Genomic DNA, 15,529 nt, shown 5'->3' on the forward strand with positions numbered 1-15,529 from the left:
AATCCTCTCTTCCCCTTTGTTTTTCACGAAAATAATTTTTGATTGTTGTAGAAGAATTTTAAGTCACAGATAAGCTAAAGGAAAATAGAACTTATGCATAAACCTACTCCCTGTAGATAATATAGTTTTATTTGACTGTGACTTTCCATTCTTCTTTGGTGTGTTTATTTATTTTATTTTATTTTATTTTATTTTATTTTATTGTATTTTATTTTATTTTATTTTATTTTTTTTGTGTGTGTGTGTTTATATAATGTATTTAAAAAAATTTTTATTTTAAATGTTTAGTTTTGAGAGGCAAAGTGTGAGCAGGGGAGGGGCAGAGAGAGAGGGAGACACAGAATCTGAAGCAGGCTCCAGGCTCTGACCTATCAGCACAGAGTCTGACACGGGGCTTGAACTCATGAACCACAACACCATGGCCTGAGCTGAAGTTGGACGCTTAACTGACTGAGCCACCCAGGTGCCCCTATTTATATAATTTATGTATATAATTAATACAAGTGCTTTTAAAGGACACTTGTATTATTGGGTTGGGGATAAAAATTTTTAAAAATTATTGGGAGTAAGATTTCTGAAAATAGGATGTATTGTCTTTTATATGACATGAAATACTTTAATGAATATTTTGATACTCATTTATGTTGATGGTTTAGGTTTTTGTTTTGAGCAATAGTTATAGCTCATATAACTCAAATACCTTGTATGAATTTGTTGTGACCACATTTTTTCTACTTTTGTCCTTTTTGTCTCATTTTTCTTTGTCATGTGTGTTTAGAATGATGGAGAAGCTTTACATTTTTGGAAGCACCATGTCATTCCTAAGAACTCCCATTAGTCTCTATCTTCTGAGTTTTTGTTACCTCCCATGGTTTAAAATACTGCCTTCCAAATCTTTTGCTGGATGGGTGTGGGAACTTTGGAATATAATCAGTCTGATTAATTTAGGTTGCAATTTAAATTATTCTAACACTAGGAAATTGTACTTTTATTATTCTCAGAGAGAGAGGTAGTTAGCTCTCTTTATTTAATCCAGTATAGCCCAAATGACTATGTGTGAGGTGATTTTATTTCTCTGCCTCTCAAAATTATGTCAAAAGAAAAGCTACCTTTTTCATGATCTTGTGTTGAATCTCCCTCTGACCTCCCTGAATTCCTTTAATGTTTCATTTAGATCTCTCTCTCTTTTTTTTTTTAAATGTTTATTTATTATTGAGAGACAGGGACACAGAGCGTGAGCAGGGGAGGGGTAGAGAGAGGGGGAGACATAGAATCTGAAGCAGGCTCCAGGCTCTGAGCTGTCAGCACAGAGCCTGATGCGGGGCTCGAACTCACAAACTGCAAGATCATGACCTGAGCCGAAGTCGGTCGCTTAACCAACTGAGCCACCCAGGCGCCCCTAGATCTCTCTTTATGGCACTTATCAATCATGTGCTGCAGGTATAGGGAATCTTATGTCCCTTCCAGACCCTGTCAGTCTCTGCCTCTTCTCCTTTCCTCCCTAGTTGGTCTTTTGGCCAAACTAAGCACTAAAAGTGCCAGGAGCTTTACTTAAAAGTGTACGGGTTTTTTTTTAAAGTACCAGGAGCTACACTTAAAAGGGTAAAGGGATCTCTGAAGTGAAATAATGTCATTCCTGGGATGGTTTTCTAGTCCATTCTTGGAGAGTTTTGTTGGATTGGTGAATACACCATGCCCAGACAGATCTTTTACCCATGGACTCCATGAGTTGTCCTGTCACTCATCCTGCCCACATTTCCAGACCCTTTAAACTTTCAGACTGAAGTGAAGATCTTGGGGTCAAAGAGAACACAAAATCATGAACTCTGTTTCTGATCAAGGTAATTGCAGAATGGCATTAGATAAGTCTGTACCTAGAATAAACTTCAGCAAAATTTTTACATTTATAACACCTTTGTTAACAGTTCTGAGATATTTTCCTAAGCCATTGAATTTTCTTACATCTGGATTGGCCCAATCTCAATTCATCTGCTTCTAAGAATTATGAAGTATTCAAGTATCTGGGAAGATACTTACTCTTCTCTTTCAACTAATGAGCATTGACCCTGATCATGTAATTATTTGGGCATTATTGAATCAATTTTTATGGTAGGTAGATATTTTAATAATAAGAAATAGTGTAGAAATAAAATTTTGGGTTATTTTCTGCTTTTTATGCAAATCATTAAAACTTGAAACATAGTTTCTTTGTACTGTTCTCCCCTTTGGTAGAATCACCCTTTTTTCTCTGAGGTGTTCTTTATAAGAAAGTAAGTAATCCTGAACTGCTAATCAGCAGATGGCATTTTCAGCAAGACAATAATACAGTCTGATCCAGGAATCAGATTGGTTAAAGATTTGGTTTGGCTAAAGATTGAGAGGTCAAGAGGGCGAAAGTAAGAGGAAGAGAAGGAGGGAGTGAGTTGGGAGGGTAGGTGAGAGCTAGATTGTAGAGAGCTTTGAAATGCCATGTCAGAAGGGTTAGACTTTATGCTATAGGTAATGGGAACAATTGATTTTTGAGCAAGATAGGATAAGTCACTTGACAGGACTGTAATTTTGAAAAATGTATCCAGTGGTATATAGACTTGTTCAGTTAGGGATGTGTGTGTGCTGTTACTCTCTATGGCAGTGCTCGGGATGGCCATCGTTCGTTACTTTTCTCCACTGAGCCTAGATTTAGCTTTAGTATTTTTCTCCGGCTAGCACTCCATGTAGCCAGTTCTAGTTGATGATAATTGGAGAACTCTGTCATCCCTGGTTGAGAGAGTAGAAACACTGGTGGCACAGACCATACTGTCTGTTTGAATAGTTCAGGTCTGAGAAGATGTGTCCTTGAATTAGAACAGTGGTAGTGGGACTGGAAAGTAAATGGTGACGTATGAGAAATTCAAGTAAAATTGTCTGGCTGGCTTAACTAGATGTTGAATTTTGGAAATGGAAGGAGGGAGAAATAAAAGATCCAATTACACTCCATAGTCTTAGAATTTAGGGTGTGTCTAGTATACCCTTAGTTTATGGAGGCGGGGGGAGATAAATGACTGTGGGGGTATTGTTAGCACAGGACCCCAAATACTCTCCCCAGCTGACCTGTCTTAAAGCTAGTTTATTCCTACTGGGAAAAATTGCTACATATTCTGCATGTATTTGCAAAAAAAGAAACCTGTATTTCAAAGTCATTTCTTTTATGTTTTCTACTTTGTTAGAGCGCTTTTTTTTTTTTTTGAAACATTTATTTATTTTTTGAGAGGCAGAGTGAGCAGGAGAGGGGCAGAGAGAGAGGGATTCACAGATTCCGAAGCTGGCTCCAGGCTTGAGCTGTGAGCACAGAGTCCAATGGGGGGCTTGAACTCACGAACCATGAGATCATGACCTGAGCCAAAGTCAGATGTTTAACTGACTGAGGCACCCAGGCACCCCAGAGCTTTTTTATTTGTAGATTTGCAGTCGAGTTGTTTCTCTGGTGTTATAGTGATTATCTGATAATAAAGCCAAATTTATCTTTGGCTAAAGAATATATATGTAAACATGTTCCAAGACATGTTTGAGAGTCAGAGAGTCTCCTCATAATTTGTGTTGGCATTTTTTGACTTCCTGTTTCCTGTCCTGGACGGTGAGCTCCTTTAGTATACTATCTGATTTGTTTCTGCTTCCAGGGCCTTGCCCTGTGCCTCGAACATAATCTTTTAAAAATTGAACCATGATGGCATTGTCTCTGAGTTCTTCTATTTTTTGAATAGTCAAAGAATCTGAGTCTAGAAGATATGACAAGTGATGAAAATGATGTGGCTGGATTGATAGACTATGATTGGTGTGGAGACAGTTCATCAATAGGTGTGACCACCCCACAAACACCACAGGTTGGTTATTTATTTTACTATTTAAAGCAGTGTATGTTGCCTAAATTATAAAAACATCTAGACTCTAATGTGAGTATGTATAGTAAGTCTGTGTAATATACGGTATTGGGTGTGTGCTTGCAAATTTAATGAATTCCTAAGCCATTGAAGACATTAATGAGAGATTTGTTGGAATATGAACAAAAGGGAAGCCATTTATTTCCAAGTTGAACAAAGCCAATATTCCATTTTAGAGCACTGTTCCTCTTTTCGCTTGTCTTTTTTCCCCCTGCCCTCCCTTCCCCTCCCCTCCCCCTTTCCAAAAATGACGTACAGCTTACATATAGTTAACTATTTGTTAACACTGTTTTAGTGTGCAGTTCTGTGTGTTTTGACAAATGCATACAGTCCTGTGACCACCATCAAAATCAAGAACAGTTCTGTTGCCCCCTCTCCTAGAGTCCCTCATTGTAGCCAACTCCCTATTCCCCCCAACTCAGAGCAGCAACTGATCTGTTTTCTTCTCCTTTTGATAATCTTTTTTTTTTTTTAATCTTATTTGGCATTTGTTGAACTTATTGGATGTACAGTGAATGTTATTCCTCCACTCTCTCTGAGGGGGCCACGCAGAGTGCACTCTCTTTGACAGCAGTGAAATACAGGAGCAGGTGTGCATGTTTCTACTCAGGGAAGCTCACTAGAGACTTAGAATCCAAAGTTTTTACTGGGGCTGGTTACACAGGCTTTCTATGTTGGTGGAATTCGTCACAATCACAGAAATTCTAGACTTCTAGAAGAAAAGCTGTCGTTCATCATAAATCACACTGCTTGTAGTCTGTACAGTCTGGTACAGCAGGGTTTGGTGCTCCAGCCATACAAACAAACTTATCCCAACAATGTTGGGAATTTTCTAAAAGCTGGGTTACCCAGCTTCCATCCAGGACCTGCTAGGCTAACTCTTGTGTGCAGCAGGGCCCCTATTACACATATGTAAGAGTGCTATCACATATATACTTAGGAGTGGAATGAGTATCTTCAGCGTTAACAGATAATGCCAGTTTTTTCCCCAAAGTGGTTTTATTAAGTATACTTCAACCAGAAGTAGAAGACTGTTCCCATTGCTTTACATATTTATTAATACTTGATATTTTTGGCTATTTAATATTTTAATATTTAAATATTTTGTAATCTGGTGAGTATAAAGTTATATCTCCTACATTGAAAAGTTCATTCTTTCACCACCAGATCTACAGTGGTGCTTTGATCATATATCAAGTTGTCATAGGAGTGTATCTGTTTCTGGTCTATATTTTGTTTTATTGATTTTTTTTCACCACTACTACACATCTTAATTACTTTAATTTTGTAATAGTTCTTCTCTCTGGTTGGCCAATTCTTCTTTAAGAATGTCTTGGCTATTCTTGTCCCGTTGCATTTCCATATACATTTTAGACTCATTTGGACAAACTTCACATACACTCAAAAATTGAAATTGCATTGAATTTAAGATTCAACTTGGGAAAAATTGAAATCTAGACCCTCAAATCCCCCTATCCATAAACATAGTATGTCTCTTCATTTATTAGGTTTTAGTTAATTGCTTTTAATAAAGTTTTATAAATTTCCCCAGAAAGGTCTTATATTTTTATTAGATTTATTCCTAAATACTCTTATTTTTTTATTGCTGTTGGGAGTGGTAGGTTTTTTAAAATCACAGTTTTGTATCTGTTACTGGTGTATAGATATGAAATTGATTTTTGTGAATGATCTTATATTCAGTAACTTTCCTAAACTCTTAAATTCTTATAATGTGTCTGTATATTTTTTTGAGTGTTCTGTGTACAAAAGTATATCATCTATGGGTGGCAGTTTTGTTTCTGCTTTCTAATTCTTTTATTAACATTAAAAAAAAAATTTTTTTTGAGTGATTGAGAGAGAGAGAGACTGTGAGTAGGAGAAGGGCAGAGAGAGAGGGAGACACAGAATCCAAGCAGGCTTCAGACTCTGAGCTGTCAGCACAGAGCCTGATACGAGGCTCGAACTCATGAACCATGAGTTCATGACTTGAGCCAAAGTCAGATGCTTAACCAACTGAACCACCCAGGCATCCCTCTTCCTTTCTAATTCTTAAACCTTTAATATCTTTTTTTTTTTTATTACTGCACTTAGTAGACCTAGCAATATAGCAGACACTGTTTTTCCAAGTTGTAAAAAAGAATACTTCTTTTATCATTAAGTATGATGTATGTTCTCCCTCTCCCTCTTAAACCTTCCCCTTCCCACTCTCCCTCACTCTCCTTCTCCTTGTCAGCCTTCCTCTCTCTCCACTGCACCTCCCACCCTGTCTTTTTCAAGTTAAGACCTGTTTTTCATTTAGTTCTGGTTTGCTAAGATTTGTTTAAATTTTTCTTTTATAGTGTTTGTTTATTTTTGAGACACAGAGTGTGAGCAGGGGAGGGGCAGAGAGGGAGGGAGACATAGAATCTGAAGCAGGCTTCAGGCTCTGAGCTGTCAGCATAGAGCCTGACGCGGGGCCTTTAAACTCACCAATATGCGAGATCATGACCTGAGCCTGTGTTGGACACTTAACCAACTGAGCCACCAGGCATCCATCCCTAAGATTTGTTTAAAGTCATGAATCTGTATTGTAGAAAATACCTATTGAGAAAATCATCTATTTTTGTTTCTTTCACTAGTTGATATAATTAACTACATTAAATAATGTAGTTTGTTATATGTTATATCAATAGTTATGATGTTAAGCCAGTCTTGTATTCTTTATATAAGCCCAGTTTACTATCTTTTTAATACACTGCTGGGGTTAGTTTGCTAATGTTTTGTTTAGAATTTTTGCTTCTTTGTTCTTAAATGAAAATGTCCTATAGTTTTCTGTCTCATATAAGTCTTTTTTTCTTTTGAAAATTTTAGTTTTATTATTACAGACATTATACATGGATACATTAATCTTGTAAAACATTTAGACAATATAGAACAATGTCAAATAATGCATGAAAGTCTTTCTTCTCCTCTACTTGCATTCTGTTCCATCCATCCATCTGATTTTGGTATTGTGATTATAGTAGTCTTCTAAAATGAATTGGGATGTGTTCCTTTTTTATTCTCTGGAATGGTTTTTAAGAGCTAGGGATTGTATTTTCCTTGAATGCACATAGGACCATGCAGAAAGTATGAATTTGGTCCCTAAACTTATGTGAAATTGCAAATTATTAAAGGAGAATTTTGCTTCTCCAGAGTTAAGCCTAGGACAGACAACATTGTTGTGCTGTCCTCTTTACGGGGCGGATTTATATTTAATTCACAGTTTGATTTTAGATATTTTATTTTATTTTATTTTATTTTATTTTATTTTATTTTATTTTATTATTTTTTTCAATATATGAAATTTATTGTCAAATTGGTTTCCATACAACACCCAGTGCTCATCCCAAAAGGTGCCCTCCTCAATACCCATTACCCACCCTCCCCTTCCTCCCACTCCCCATCAACCCTCAGTTTGTTCTCAGTTTTTAAGAGTCTTTTATGCTTTGGCTCTCTCCCCCTCTAACCTCTTTTTTTTTTTCCTTCCCCTCCCCCATGGGTTTCTGTTAAGTTTCTCAGGATCCACATAAGAGTGAAAACATATGGTATCTGTCTTCCTCTGTATGGCTTATTTCACTTAGCATCACACTCTCCAGTTCCATCCACGTTGCTACAAAGGGCCATATTTCGTTCTTTCTCATTGCCACGTAGTACTCCATTGTGTATATAAACCACAATTTCTTTATCCATTCATCAGTTGATGGACATTTAGGCTCTTTCCATAATTTGACTGTTGTTGAGAGTGCTGCTATAAACATTGGGGTACAAGTGCCCCTATGCATCAGTACTCCTGTATCCCTTGGGTAAATTCCTAGCAGTGCTATTGCTGGGTCATAGGGTAGGTCTATTTTTAATTTTCTGAGGAACCTCCACACTGCTTTCCAGAGCGGCTGCACCAGTTTGCATTCCCACCAACAGTGCAAGAGGGTTCCCGTTTTTCCACATCCTCTCCAGCATCTATAGTCTCCTGATTTGTTTATTTTGGCCACTCTGACTGGCGTGAGGTGATACCTGAGTGTGGTTTTGATTTGTATTTCCCTGATGAGGAGCGACGTTGAGCATTTTCATGTGCCTGTTGGCCATCCAGATGTCTTCTTTAGAGAAGTGTCTATTCATGTTTTCTGCCCTGATTTTAGATTTTTTAAAATAATTTTTTTAATGTTTAATTAATTAATTATTATTTTAAATGTTTATTTATTTTTGAGACAGTGCAAGCAGCGGAGGGGCAGACAGTGGGAGACACAGAATCTGAAGCAGGCTCCAGGCTGTGAGCTCTCAGCCCAGAGCCTGATGCGGGGCTCGAACTCACAAACCGCGAGATCATGACCTGAGATGAAGTTGGACGCTTAACCGACTGAGCCACTCAGTCACCCCAATGTTTATTTATTTTTGAGAGAGAGGGAGAGAGAGAGAGGAAGAGTGGGAGGGGAAGAGAGAGAGGGAGACACAGAATCTGAAGCAGGCTTCAGGCTCTGCACTGTTAGCACAAAGCCTGATGTGGGGCTCAAACCCATGAACCATGAGATCATGACCTGAGCCAAAATCAGAGGCTTAACTGACTGAGCCACCCTGGTGCCCTAGTTTTGTTTTGTTTTTTAAGTCTATTTGTTTTGGAGAGAGAGAAACCACAAGTGGGGGAGGGGCAGAGAGAGGGAGAGAGAGAATCCCAAGCAGGTTGTGTCCTATCAGCAGGGAGCCTGACAAAGGCTTGTCGTGATCGTGGGGCAACCGTGAGATCAAGACCTGAGCTGAAGTAGGATGCTTCACTGACCGAGCCACCCCACCCCGCCTTTCATTTTAGTTATAGCCCCCTCTGGCTTTTCATGAGCACTTTGGTTCTAACTTACCACCTTGCATAGGCCTAAGGCTTCCATGGCTGTTAACGTCCATGCTGCAGGTTATCTGAGGTGGTAGGTAGATGGCCTTAGAGCAATGGACAGCTTCAGCCTTTATTATATCTCTGGATTCATGCTCCTCTTCTTTAGCCTCTGAGGATTTTCCTTACTTTTTTTTTTTTTTTTTAATTTTTTTTTTCAACATTTATTTATTTTTGGGACAGAGAGAGACAGAGCATGAACGGGGGAGGGGCAGAGAGAGAGGGAGACACAGAATCGGAAACAGCCTCCAGGCTCTGAGCCATCAGCCCAGAGCCCGACGCGGGGCTCGAACTCCCGGACCGCGAGATCGTGACCTGGCTGAAGTCGGACGCTTAACCGACTGTGCCACCCAGGCGCCCCTCCTTACTTTTTTGCAAGCTCAACCATAAATCCAAAATGATTAAAAAATATTTTGTGTGCAACATTTCTGTTAAGAGTATTTTAACATGGTTTTTCTGCTGTAATCACTAAACACTTAGTTTTTGGTACACATTAGAGAGAAACCATGGGAATCTAGGCATGGGAAACAATTCCTCAGGGATTTAATTGTGACCATTCTCAGTATTGCCTGAGATCTGGGTGTGTTTGATTTAACACTCAGCCTAAAACATGTTGAAAATGATCTGTCAGTAGAACAGACTAAAGTGATCTACGTGTACTAAAGAGAATTGAATATACATTTTTAAATTTCCTGGTATTGCCAGTAATATCCTTTTGAGAGTATTTCATTTTAGTAAAAATGGTGCATGGTAATTTGCAAATGATTAAGGCATGTTGTAGAGAAATTGACTTTTCTTCTTCTTCATTGTGCTTTATCCAGTAACTTTTTTTTTTTCCAGTTTGCCAAGCATTGGACAGAATCAAATGGTCTGGAATCTAAATCATTAACTCCAGTATTATGCAGAGCATCTGCCAATAAATTAAAGAACAAAGAGAATGTATATACGCCTAAATCTGCTGTAAAGAATGATGAGTGCTTTGTATTTCCTGAGCCAAAGACTCCAGTTAATAAGAACCAGCATAAGAGAGAAATACTCTCCACACCAAATCATTACACTACACCCTCAAAAGGTATTTGCTATACGTACTGATCAGGGTAAAGTACCTTCAAATTCTATTCTTACCATCTAAGCACATAATAGGTTGGAAATGGCTAGCATTGCCCTCAGGAATTTATGCTTTTTTTTATCCTATATTATTTGCATTGGTTGAAATGAAAGCATATTAGTCAACTTCTATTGATATTTTTTCTCTTTTTCACATATGTAAAGTTGAAGTATAGCATCATAGAATATCAAAGCCGAAAGGCAAGTTAGAGCTCATTTCATCCACCTGTTTTTTTCACAGCTGAAGAACACAAGGCTCAGACGAGTGATTTGCCCAAGGTCATATATCCAGATTTAGACTTTGTTTTCTCCTTTGCCCCCACTTATGGTGACTAAAACTGAAGTCTCTGCTGAGCCCTGAGATCTCACTCATCTGGATCTCTAGTTCTGGTATCTGATCCTGCTCTTGCTCATATTTCAGAAGCACTCATAGTCATGTCCTTCTAGAGATCTAGATCTGCGTCCAGATATTACAACTTTCTCATTGCCCTTGGTTTCCTTATCAGCTCAGTCTTCACCAATTATTTAAGTGGCTTCTTTTATGACACCTCAGTGTTTTCTTGCTGGCCTCATTTAGGCACATTCTATTTTGTCAGTTCCTAGAACTGAACCCAGTTTTCTAGTGCTGGGTCTCATCAGGATAAGACTGTAAGCATCATGAGAGTAGAGATTCTGTCTGCCATTTTTGCAACATGGCATAGTATATGGTAGGGGTTGTCTTTATTGTCTGGTACTTAGTAGGTGCCCAGTGCCTGGTATATAGTGGGGCCATATCTGTTGAAAGAAAGAATGAATTAGAGCCTGAAGGGGTTTTATTTATTGTGATCTAGTCTATGTCACTTTTTAAAAAAATTGTTATTTTTAGAGAACGTGAGTGTGAGTGGGGGAGAGGGGCAGAGGGAGAGAGAGGGAGAGGGAGGGAGGGAGGGAGAGAGAGAGAGAGAGAGAGAGAGAGAGAGAATGAATCTTAAGCAGGCTCCATGTTCAGCATGGAGCCTGACACAGGGCTCGTTCCCACGACCCTGGGATCATGAACTGAGCCCAAATCAAGAGTCGGATGCTCAACTGACTGAGCCACCTAGGTGCCCCCAAGTCACTTTTTAAAATGACTCCTAAACCTTTTTGGCCTTTTTTTCTAGCAATTGTAACCTACTCTTGTTTTATGTTAAGAGCCTAATGAACCCAAACTCCAAGACCTTGCCATGTGAAGTACTGCTAAATCATGTCCTGCCATTGTGCTTCTAATTTGCTAATGGGCCTGATAGCCAGTTCCAGAGCTCTACTTCTTGTAAAGATATTATGATCAACTTTGTCAGAATATTTATTGGAAGTTCTGTTATTCTGTTAACTGCATTATCTCGTTCATCAGCTCAAACAACACTTTCCCCAGAATTGTGAAGCTAGCTAGTTTGGTGTGATAAGCATGTATAGCTGCCTGGGGTTGTTATGAGGGTTCAGTGAGGTAACGTTTGGATACTAAGGTCAGATGTTACTAGTAGTAGCTGCTATTGCATTTTTTTCCTAATGGGGTATTTCTCTTCTGTTACTTGTTAATATAGCTACAGTATTGTTTGTGAATCGGGGTTGGGTAGGGAGATAAGATGGACTTTAACTCATTGAGGGCTTTTTTTTTTTTTTTTTAATTTTAAATGTTTATTTATTTTTGAGAGAGACAGAGACAGACTGTGAGCGGATTAGGGGCAGAGAGAGAGGGAGACACAGAATCTGAAGCAGGCTCCAGGCTCTGAGCTGTCAGCACAGAGCCCGATGCGGGGTTCAAACCCACGAGCTGTGAGATCATGACCTGAGCTGAAGTCGGAGGCTCAATAGACTGAGCCACCCAGGCGCCCCAGAGGGCTTTTTTTTTTTTTAAGCCTTTGATGCTTATAGTTCCTTCTATTATTATGTGTTTTTAACTTAAAAAAATTGTTTTTAAATGTTTATCTTAGAGAGAGAGACAGACAGAGTGTGAGCGGGGGAGGGACAGAGAAAGAGAGAGGGAGACACAGAATCTGAAGCAGGCTTCAGGCTCTGAGCTGTCAGCACAGAGCCCAACACGGGGCTTGAACCCACAAACCACGAGATTATGATCTGGGCTGAAGTTGGATACTTAACCAACTTAGCCACCCAAGTGCCCTGTGTGTTTTAACTTTTTATGTAATTCTGAAAGTTTTGAAACATGGATAGTTTGGAGTTTATAATCTTAATGTATCATCAGTTTGCATAGAAAACTTCCTCTCAGCTTGTGAGAAAGATTGTGTTGGTCTAAAGTTATTATTGGCTATTTTTCTTTAAACATAAGAGCCACCTACAGAAGCTACTGGCTAAAGCCCCGATTGATAGCTTCCATTAGTGCTGTGTACTTTACTTTCTTTCATCTGAGTCATTTTTCACATAAGCATTAATCACTTAATCTGGTACAATACAGTCAGCAATACTTCATCAACGAGTAACTGTGTATAATAGTAGATACTCCTTGTATACAAAGATGAAGATATTTTCAGAGATATTATTTTCTTGTTCTCATGGAACCAGTGAAAATAGTCCTGATAGTCATAAACAAAACAAAACAAAATCTTTAATTTCATCTTAAAAACTTGATATCATATGCTTGTTATAAAGTGTTGTTCCCTCTAAAGGGTATGCAACTTTTAGATCATAAACAAAAAGTTAACTAAATAGTGGTAACCAGATTTGTTATTGTGAATTTGTCACAAATTATCTGGATACAAATACCCTACTAGAATGAAACACAAAATTCTAGAATAGAATTTATATTCTAGAATAGAAAAATAACAAAAGCTCACACTGTTTAAAGCTTTTGTCAAGCCTTCACGGGGACTGTTCTCTTTGCCTAACAGGAGTTGAGTAGGGCAAAGAATTGAATGAATACCTCTCAATACTATTTTCAATTAAAAGCACAAATTGGATCCTTGTATAAATACAGATTGACTTTTGTTTATAGAAAGGAGAATCAGTAGTCATAAAATCTGTATTTATATGATCTATTTAAATTTGTCATATAATATTTATAATAAAATTTTAATCATGGACTCGGTTTTGTAGTGAAGGAAAAGAAGAGCCACACATGCAAAGCCAAAATGATTTTGTTTTTATTATAAATCACATGGAAATAATTCTTTAAATAAGTAGAGCCTTAACACCACTGGCCAAGTGATTACAGTATTTCTGAGTCAATGAATAAGTGATGTATGCATTATTGACAGAAATTTTGAAACCATAATATGTCAGCTACATATGGTTTGTGTTGTTTTTCTAATAGCCAGAAACCAGTGCCTGAAAGAAACTCCAGTTAAAATGCCAATAAATTCAGCAGGAACAGAGAAGTTAATGACAGGTGTCATTAGCCCTGAGAGGCGGTAAGTGTTCTGTTTTTTAGATTCTTTGATCTTTAGTATATGTAGCCAGATTTTCTTTTTTCACGTATGATCAGCCTGATTAAGGTAACAAGCCATTGTGTAAATTATGTCGGAGACTGCAGAAATGTCTAGCTGAATGCGGATGGTCTGTGGCCATTACTGTAGCTGTTGTTGCTGCCTTCCTCATGGGGAAGAAATCTGAAACTCTTCAGCAGTAGGACTGGCATCTTAATTTACAGCAGCTTGGGAAGACAGTGGCTCTGGCCCCATCCACATAGTCCCCTTTCTGAGGCCCATCTTTTCTGATGCTTCTCCTGGTAGAGTGTAGACATCCACTGATAGCAGTTCTTCATATAGTAAAGATACCAACTGGTGTGTCAAAGAAAACTCATCCCTCTTGTATGGACATGGACAGTTTGGCAGCATTGGCGTCCCTTCATTGTCTTTATTTTTTAATTTTAAAAAATGTTTATATTATTTATTTAAGTAATCCCTGCGTCCTGTGTGGGGCTCGAACTCATGACCCTGAAATCAAGAGTCGCATGCTCCTCTGAGCGAGCCAGCCAGACACCCCTCATCGTCTATAATAGCTATTTTTTATTTTTATTTTTAAATGTTTTTAAAGTTTATTTTGAGAGAAAGATAGTGTAGGCACATGAACAGGGACGGGCAGGGAAGAGAGAGAGGGAGAGAGAATCCCAAGCAGGCTCCACACTGTCAGCACAGAGCATGACATGGGGCATGATCAGACACTTAACCAACTGAGTCACCAAGGCACCCCTATAATAGCTATTTTTTATTTATTAAAAAAAATTTTTAATGTTTATTTTTGAGAGAGAGAGAGAGACTGAGTGTGAACAGGTGAGGGGCAGAGAGAGAGAGGGAGACACAGAATCTGAAGCAGGCTCCACGCTCTGAACTGTCAGCACAAAGCCCGATGTGGGGCTCAAACCCATAAACTGCAAGATCATGACCTGAGTGAAAGTTGGATGCTTAACCGACAGAGCCACCCAGGCACCCCAGTGTAATAGCTATTTTTTAAAGCAGGATCCATTTTGAGGGCAGTTGAGGAAATTAGACTGTGAACTAGATATTAGACAGTACTGTGGCATTATTATCAATTGTCTTGATGGTATTGTGGTTATGTAGAAAATGTCGTTATTTGTTGGGTATGTGTGCTTAAGTGTTTCAGAGTGAAGTCTCATGGTATCTTCAGATGGGTTACCTTTAGATGGTTCAGCAAAGATGTGCATATATTTAATGTATTCATTTATATATGTAGAGAAGGCAAATGTGGTGAGACATTAACAACTGTTGAATCTAAGAGGATATATATATGGGGTTCATTGTACTCTTCACCCAACTTTTCTGTATATATTTTTTTTAAAAGCTAGGGGAAAAATAGTTTTGCCAAGGGGCAGTTGGCTGAGGGGAGGGGTGATGGCTGTGTTCCAGTGGGAGATGGCTTTTGTGCTTCCTGAGTAGTGAGCTGGACTGGCCTTGGCATTCGCCTTGGCATACTTGAACGGCTTGTGACAGCCCCGACTGGCAGGAGGCCCAGTTTTACTCATGGATTTTTTTTCTTTTTAAGGTGTCGCTCAGTGGAACTGGATCTCAACCAAGCACACGTAGAGGATACTCCAAAAAGAAAAGGAACCAAAGTGTTTGGGAGCCTTGAAAGGGGGTTGGATAAGGTTATCACTGTGCTTACCAGGAGCAGAAGGAAGGGCTCTGCCAAAGATGGGCCAAGAAGACTAAAGGTAAGTGCACTGGAATTCTTTAATGTGGATTTCAGAAGTTGGCTGCTAACCAGACTATTTTTCTTTTCCAAGAGAAGTACTGAATGAATGAACGAATGAATGAATGATTTTTTATTTTATGTGTTTTGATGCAGTGGGCTTTGAGAATGCAGAGGTAAATTATACAAACTTGCTCTTTCCAAGGAGCGAATAACTATAATCCAAATATTCAAGTGGAGAGATCAATCACAGCGGCAATATGGAGGCAGGGAAACATGGGGCATATGGAGGAACTGAGAGCTGCCTTAAGGACGGGGACTTGAGCTTAATTGTCATATCTCTGGCATGTAGAAGAGTCTCTGACACATGGATATCTCTGTAGGCCCTCACAAAATATTTGAATGCATGGGAAGTGAATTTGAACTTTGAGTGTGGTGTATGTGAAGAAAATTCTGAGCAGCACACTGGGAAGGTAGGCTGAGAGGTCCT

The 15,529-nt window shown here is 38.8% G+C and overlaps 1 protein-coding gene across 3 annotated transcripts in view; it reads left to right on the plus strand.

The window, feature by feature from the left end:
- The window catches only part of MELK (maternal embryonic leucine zipper kinase), a 98,427-nt gene that overhangs the window by 71,520 nt on the left and 11,378 nt on the right, over positions 1 to 15,529 (plus strand). For all 3 annotated transcript variants that reach the window (XM_040481697.1, XM_040481698.1, XM_040481699.1), the window contains exons 13-16: positions 3,741 to 3,860; positions 9,655 to 9,886; positions 13,205 to 13,301; positions 14,893 to 15,061. In XM_040481697.1, coding sequence (XP_040337631.1) covers positions 3,741 to 3,860; positions 9,655 to 9,886; positions 13,205 to 13,301; positions 14,893 to 15,061 — 618 coding nt within the window. The remainder of the gene's footprint in view (positions 1 to 3,740; positions 3,861 to 9,654; positions 9,887 to 13,204; positions 13,302 to 14,892; positions 15,062 to 15,529) is intronic.

The sequence above is a fragment of the Herpailurus yagouaroundi genome, unplaced genomic scaffold, assembly GCF_014898765.1.
Source record: "Herpailurus yagouaroundi ecotype Mexico unplaced genomic scaffold, PumYag 160, whole genome shotgun sequence".
Lineage (NCBI taxonomy): Eukaryota > Metazoa > Chordata > Mammalia > Carnivora > Felidae > Herpailurus > Herpailurus yagouaroundi.